Below are 7,852 nucleotides of genomic sequence, written 5' to 3'. Positions count from 1 at the left end.
AGAAGGATCAAAATAGCCTGGACCAGGTGTGCTGTATCTGTACAGTGGAATATTATTCAGCCATAAGAAAGAATGAAGTCCTGATATGTGCTGCAAATATGGATAAATCTTGAAAATACTGTGCTAAGTTGAAGGAGCTTGGCACAAAAGGCTACATGTTATATGATTTCATTTATATGAAATGTCCAGATTAAGCAAATTTGTAGAGACAGAAAGTACGTTAGTGGTTGCCAAGGGCTGGGGGAAGGGCAATGAGGAATAACTGCTAATGGGTACAAGTTTTCTTTTTGGGCTGATGAAAATGCTCTAAAATTGATTGTGGCAATGGTTGTATGACTGTGAATATCTAAAACCCACTGAAGTAGATTTCTTTTGGTGACAGTGTGACTATGTACTTAAAAATGGTTTTAATTGTGGTAAAATACATATAACATAAAACTTACCATCAAAATAATTTTTAAGTTTACACTTTAATGGCATTAAGTACATTCACATTCTTGTGCAAACAACACCACCATCCATCTTTTCACTTTGCAAAACTGAAAATGTACCCATTAAACAATTCCCCACTCCTTCTTTCCACTGGCAACTGCCACTGCCACTGGCACTTGCAGCTGCCATTCTGCTTTCTCTCTCTATCATTTCGACTACTGTGGGTACCTTATATAAGTGGAATCACTTAGAATTTGTTCTTTTGTGACTAGCTTGTTTCACTTCGTATGATGTCCTCAGGGTTCATCTATGTTATGTTTCAGAATTTCCTACCTTTTTGAGGCTAATATTCCATTGTATGTATACACCACATTTTGTTTGTTCATTTGTCCATTGATGGACACTTGGGTTGTTTCCATGTTTAGGCAATTGGGAATGATGCTGCTATAAACATGAATGTACAAATAAAATGAATGAATGAACGAATGAATGGCCTGGACCACTTTCCTCACTCATTCTTTTCTACCCACGCTGACCCAAACTCAACAAGTTCCTTCCCATTTCAGGGCTCTCATATTAATTTAAAGACAGACAGTGGGATTTGTCCTGTACTGTCCTCTGCTTGAGAAGTTCTTGGTCCTTTTTACTTGTCTTTCAGACCATAGCTTACATGTCACATTCAGAAGAGACCTTTTCCTGTCTCCCAATTTGATTTAGGTCCTCTTATACTTTTTCTTCATGGGCTTATCATTATTGTGGTTGCACTGGTATTACATGATTCTTGTTTACTGTCTCTTTCTTCCAGTAAGCCCCATGAAGGGGAGTGACCATTTCTGGCTTGTTTGTTCCCTGCTGTATCTTTAGCTCCTAATGCAGAGCTGTATGAATATTAGATGTCATAAACGATTCCTTTATGAAGAGAGATTGAACTGCATCAGTGATTTTTGACCTTTTTAGGATCTTTGCCCTCAGGAAACCTGATGTGATAGCTATGTACCCTCCCTGAAATCAGGCATGTGTACCTGATTAACCCCAGGGGTAAATTTTGACCGTAGGTGAAAGATCTCTGGCTTAGACTGAATAGAGTTAAGCTTCCTACTAATGCTGTGATTCTGTGATTATACTCTCAACCTTTTACAGGTTGAACTTATGAGTGACTAAAAGCTGTTTGTCTTAAATATATTATCTATTTAATAATTTTGCCTCTCAAATCCCAGAAAAGAAGATGTTATAAAAATTTTCTTGAAGAAGTGCATCTACTCTCCCTAAGTTATATATCTACGGTTTTCTAAAATTTCTGAACTGCTCTCCAACCTAAATATGTGAACAAGGAAAGAGGATAGGTTTTGTTAGCAAAGATTATTTTTATCTATGCTAAAAAATTTAAGGCAAACTAAAACTTTTTTAGCTTGAACAATTAAAGGACATGTGATTTCCCAACTTAGTAAATGCTGTTTTTGTTGAGGGTATTGTATTTTGTTTTGTGTTTTGGTTTGGTTTGGTTTTGCCGCTCCCTAACTAAATCCTGATTATTTCCTGATTCATAGTATTTTCCTTCCTGATTCATAGTATCTTCCTTCTGAATGATATTGTAATGCCAGCCACATTTAGAATTTTCTTTCCCTTTAACCATGAATTGCCAAATAGGCGATAAAGCCAATGAAAGTTTGCTTTGATGCATACATTTAGGAAACATCCAGCTAGCTCTGGACACATTTCATCTTTGTAATATTCAGCTTACTCTAGGGATCTGGTACCTAAAACATTATCTACTCTAGTGTCTCAATAAAATGTTTTCCCCCTGCTGTTACAGGTACTGGAAAACTGGGCTTCTCTTTTGTGAGGATCACAGCTCTTATGGTGTCTTGTAATCGTCTGTGGGTGGGGACAGGAAATGGTGTCATTATTTCCATCCCACTGACAGAAAGTAAGTATATTTTCACCTGATTGTCATAGTGCATATAGGAGTGTTGCAGAGAACAGTCATTTCCAGAATTCAGGCAGAAGGAAGTGTTTGGTATTGGCAGCTTTGGTGGCAAAGATCTAACTATCATTCTTTCACTCTATAAAACTTATGAACTGTAACAAATAACAGTTTCTGTGTATCAGGAACCAATATTTATAATTTAAAAGTTTTTCATTCTGAGAAACTCTTTTATTCAATTCAGCAATCACAATTGTATTTCATCTTTTAACAAAATGAAAAAATATTCATTTTTTTCCTGCTTTATTATACCAGTATCCAGAAATACTACCTAACATTCATCCTGTTTTTTTTTTTTTTTTTTCCAATCTTCCTGGCAGTTAGTTTAGGATAATTAATTCCATTTGGCTTATTCGAGGTTTAGAAAAAGTTGTGGGAGGAGTTTCTCAGGAGGACAACATGCCCTTCCTTGTGCTGGAGACATGTCATCTATCCGGTATTTGAAAAGAATGTGAACAAAATGTACATTGTATGGTTTTTTTTATTATGCTCCATTATTTTTTTTTGTAAACAAAATAGACATTTTATGTTTCTTATGTTCCATTACATTCATCATTCATTAAATAAGTGTTTTTGTGTTGCAAAATTCATGGGCAGGAAATGGTTCGAAAATAAGTGCCCTAAGTCCATAAAATAAGTTAATAAACACCTTGGAATCGCCCTACCTTTTTTCAGGAGAAAGGGAGGAGGACTGGAAGGTGGTTTATCTAGAGTCTCTAAAGAACCTAAATTCTTAATCCCAACTGTCTTTCCTGCAATTACTTACAAATCTACATGTTTAGACCACTTACAGCCTAAGAGATTCTAGGATCCCTGGAGTTCATTTCAGTTCTTTATAAAAGAGAGTTCCATTTTAGCCTGGTTAATTGAATGGGATTTCTTAAAGAAAAAGGGGAAATATTAGCATTTAGGAAATGCTCCCCATTAAGTTCTTATTAGCTTATAAAGTACTGAAATTGCTTTATATTAAGAAAAATAAAATCACAGTAAATCAAATTGTATTTTTTGAGCAAAGATATTTGATAGAGGCTTTGGTAAGAACTTTGAGGGTTACTTGGTATTATACCAAGTTGGATTTCGTTAGGTGCTTTGGACTCTGAGTTGCCAGATAGAAGACGCCGAGAGTGGTGGCTCATAGTAATTCTTCTCCTCCCTGTCGTGCACCTCTCCATGTCCCCTTTCCTCCTCTCTCACTTTAGCCGTAATCCTCCACCAGGGACGTTTACTGGGGCTCAGGGGTAAGTGCAGATCCTGAACCAACTCTTCCTCCTGGCTTCTCATAGCCACTATGAGGCTGTTCTCACGTCTCTAGATACCCTCTTGAATGTTCCTAAATGTCATCCACTTGCAGTCACTGCATTGCAGCAGGTGTTTTGTTGTTGTTTTTTATTTGATGTCTGTTACATGGCCACCAAACTATTGCTCAGCAGCTTAGTCTATTGATCATCTTTTGTTGCAGCTGAACTTTCTTTCAGACTTTTTTCCTTGCAATAAAAACACAAAACATCTCTTAAAACTGTCATTAATCTACATCGTTTACTCTTATTACCAGTCATGTTTCTTTCATTCACTTACTAGCCCATGGAATGGGGATGTTTTGTGAGTCTGGTCATTCTAAAATAATCCAGCAGACCACCAGTCTGGCATAAATAAAAGCTACTTTATTGGAGTGCTGGATCCTTTTAAGCACAGTTTTTACCACCCCCTCAAGGGAGATATTCTTACCATAGGGGAGAAAAAAACAAGATAAATTATGAAAATTTTATTTGAAAATATGCCCATTTACTTTAAATATGTAACTGGTTAGTGTTCTAAAATGGGGATTAAAAAACAAAACAGACATACCTAAGAATCAAATCTGTTTTCTTTTGTTAACTAAAATGATTTTTAAAAAATTAATAGATGTGTTTAAAAGGTAAGCATAGTTATTGCTAGACTGGCAAAATCCCCTACTCCATTTACTGAGGTACTTAAAAATAACTAGCATGCTGTATATCTCTTTTTTCCAGCTTTGTCTTGAATTGGCATTGCTGCCTTTGTTTTATCTCAACTGGCTGTAGCTTTTAGATAATATCATAAGGATTAACCAGTAACCTCTTGCATCATTACTGTTTCTAGGGGAAAATATTTGGTATTTGGTTTTTCTGTTGCAGCAAATAAAACCTCAGGAGCACCGGGAAATCGTCCTGGTAGTGTGATCCGCGTATATGGTGATGAAAACAGCGATAAAGTGACTCCAGGGACATTTATACCCTATTGTTCAATGGCACATGCACAGCTTTGCTTCCATGGGCATCGGGATGCTGTGAAATTCTTTGTGGCAGTCCCAGGTGAGTTAGATTATTCTGTTGAGAAGCTGTATATAATTTTCTCTCTTCTGTCCTTCAGTTCCTCTACTTAACTCTGATTATAAGTAGTGGAATTACAAATCATTCCAATATAATATTACGAAATGTTCTATAATGAAGATATGAATAAATATTCGCTGCAGGGATATTTGAATGAAGTTTTTTAGAAATGCTTCTCTTTCCTCCGCCACCCTACCCCCAAAATTTCTTGATTTTTAATTAAGAGACCTGCTTACTTTTGAAAAGCGATGGTATTATTTTGTCACTACAGAATACTAAACACGGTCTTGACCTAATAAAAGAGATCACCAGGAAGAAGCCCCTATCATCAGGGCTGTGTGCAGGAAGAGATGGAGAATGTGCTCTGATACCTTTATCAGTGTTGTGGCAAAGATCAGTAGACTAGGAGTCTGGGAGTCTGGGCCTTCTGGCTCACCACTTGCCTTGAGCAAGTCACATACCTTCTAAGACTCATTCCTCCTTTCCTTAAGTGGATGTGATTAATATCTACTGTCTGCCGGCCTCATTTGTTGTGAAAATTAAAGAAAGTGCTTGGAGAACTGTAAAGTGCTATCTAGATGAAAAATGTTCTGAATATTAAAAGTATTAAAGTGATGTTACCATTTGTAAGCAGGACCCTTGTTTTGAAATTTTTTCTCCCATAAGAGGCAAGTTTTGGAGTTAGACAAAGTTCAGATATGATTTTGCCACCCAACTAACTGGGTGACATTGAACATAGTAGTGTCCCAGTGTACTAGTTCGGGTTCTTCAGAGAAACAAAACCAACTGGGCTTTGGGGCCGGGGAGGAAATTGGCTCATGTGATTATGAGGGCTGGCAAGTTTGAAATCTGTGAGACAGGCTGGTATGCTGGAGACCCAGGAAAGAGTTGATATGGCAACTCAAGTCCAAAATCAGTCTGGAGGCAGAATTTTCTCTTCTTTGGGGGAAGCTTTGTTTTTCTCTTAAGACCTTCAACTGATTGGAAGAGACCCACCCACATTATGGAGAGTAATATGCTTTACTCATATCTAAAAAATACCTTCACAGCAATATCTAGATTGGAGTTTGACCAAATATTTGGGCACCATATCCTAGCCAAGTTGACGAATAAAATTGACCATCAGACTTATTTTCCCAAGAATGTTTCAAAGATTAGATGATCAGGGCTGGCCCATGGTACCCTAGTTATTCAGTATTCTTAGCAACATGGTAATGAGCTTCATGGTAATGAGCTTCCTGAAACATATATCTTGTATTTTTGTATAGTTATTTTCTTAGGATAAATTTCTAGAAATGGAATTGCTGGTAATAGTGGGTTTTTTGTTTTAAAAATAAGAAATGAAATGTCATAGGTCACCTTTGAGTCTTCTTTATATCCCTCCAATCCCATTCCCTTCCCTTTTCCTGTCCATTTCTAACCTCCATTTCTAACCTCCTGCCCATATTTTTATACTTTCACTACATTTGAATATATCTATAAACAATATATATACTTTCTGTGTTTTTGAATCTAACTTAAATGTTTTGTTATATATATATATTCTGCAACTTCTCATTTTTTGAGATTTATCGAGTTTATACATAAAAATCAAGTTCCATTTAACTGTGGTATTCTAACATCTGACTTAAATGTGCTACATTTTATTCATTCTCCTACCGATGGATTTCTCATTTTTTTCCCCTTTTCCTGCACTATTAAAAACTGTTGCAGCAGACCTCTTTGTGTACATGGGGAAGACTTCTGTTGGGTATAAATCTGGAAGTAAAATTGGCAACATTATTATTTGTTGACCAGTTGGCCCTAAGGATTAAACCATTCAGGTTGGCCTTATTATCATACCACTGTGCTCTTGCTTCTGTGGCAGAACTAACAGTTCCCTCTGGCGAGACTGATTTCTACCACAATTTAATTTGAGTAATGCATGAATGAGATACTGTGGGACTAAATCAAACTGTCCTGTTCACTTTCAACATAAATTAATTTTTTAAGATGTGTTGCATCATAGGATTGTGTCCTGCTGTCTCCTGGAGGTGTGTTCTGTGTAGTTTGACCATAGGACAACAGATTGTGACAAGAAAAAACAATACCCCACAGTCAGAGCTTTCTCAGAGGGATGTCAATAGAGCTTATAGTGTGAATAATATTTGAAGATTTTGCTCTACTATTTCAAGCTCAAGGATTCTACCTTAGAACTTAAACGTTATAGCAAATGACACATTTACCAATGATTTTATTTGCATAATCTAAATAAAATTAAGATGTACTTTTCTTAAATGTGAGAGGAAAACCATGGATTTGAAATAAACATAAATATTAATTAGGAATATCCAAGCTCATAGGCTTAAGGTAAAGACTTTTCTCAGTCTTTTACACAAATCCACATATGCCCTCTCAGGGGAGAGACCTTTTCACTGTCCCTCAGATCAAAGGACGTAGATTGTAAAAGTCTGAAGCAGGCAGCTAAGACTAGCCTGACCATAAATAGATTTCATACTGGGTTTTCGACCTGTGTCTACTTTCATACAAAATGGCTTCACTTAGATTTTCAAATTGGGCTCCTATGACTTTTATAAATGTTTTCCAATCATGCAGAGACTTCTATCATCCCCAGTATTTTGGTTGTATTAGATTATACTTACCTTTTTGTTCAGTTTTCCAAAAATATTCAGAAAAAGTGAGTCTTCCCACCCAGTCTGTGAAAAGTAATATTTATTTCTGATCCTTTATAAATAGGTCAAGTCATCAGCCCACAAAGTGGCAGTAGTGGCACAGATCTAATGGGTGACAAAGCAGGGCCATCTGCACAGGAACCTGGCAGCCAGACACCCTTGAAGTCTATGCTTGTCATCAGTGGAGGAGAGGGCTACATTGACTTCCGGATGGGTAAGCTAGTGGTTCTGGGAATGCAATTTCCACTGTGTTTTGTGACTTGGATGTTCACCCACAATAAACAAGAAACCACTCTGATAAGTGCTTTCTAGGATGTTCTCTTTGAATTCTTTTCTTGGAAAAGCACTTATATATTTCCTTCCTTCCTTCCTTCCTTCCTTCCTTCCTTCCTTCCTTCCTTCCTTCCTTCCTTCCT

The 7,852-nt window shown here is 36.8% G+C and overlaps 1 protein-coding gene across 2 annotated transcripts in view; it reads left to right on the top strand.

Annotated features, from left to right (window-relative positions):
* SPAG9 (sperm associated antigen 9) overlaps positions 1–7,852 on the top strand; it is a 114,390-nt gene that overhangs the window by 99,212 nt on the left and 7,326 nt on the right. Inside the window, exons 26-29 of one of the 2 annotated variants that reach the window (XM_006924837.3) lie at positions 2,205–2,359; positions 3,616–3,654; positions 4,570–4,746; positions 7,501–7,650. In XM_006924837.3, the coding sequence (XP_006924899.1) occupies positions 2,205–2,359; positions 3,616–3,654; positions 4,570–4,746; positions 7,501–7,650 (521 nt within the window). The remainder of the gene's footprint in view (positions 1–2,204; positions 2,360–3,615; positions 3,655–4,569; positions 4,747–7,500; positions 7,651–7,852) is intronic. The other variant, XM_006924838.3, reaches the window with a different exon arrangement.

The sequence above is a fragment of the Pteropus alecto genome, unplaced genomic scaffold (assembly GCF_000325575.1).
Source record: "Pteropus alecto unplaced genomic scaffold, ASM32557v1 scaffold98, whole genome shotgun sequence".
Classification (NCBI taxonomy): Eukaryota; Metazoa; Chordata; class Mammalia; order Chiroptera; family Pteropodidae; genus Pteropus; species Pteropus alecto.
The sequence above is the reverse complement of the archived record's forward strand: the minus strand, read 5'-3'. Positions and strand labels throughout refer to the sequence as shown.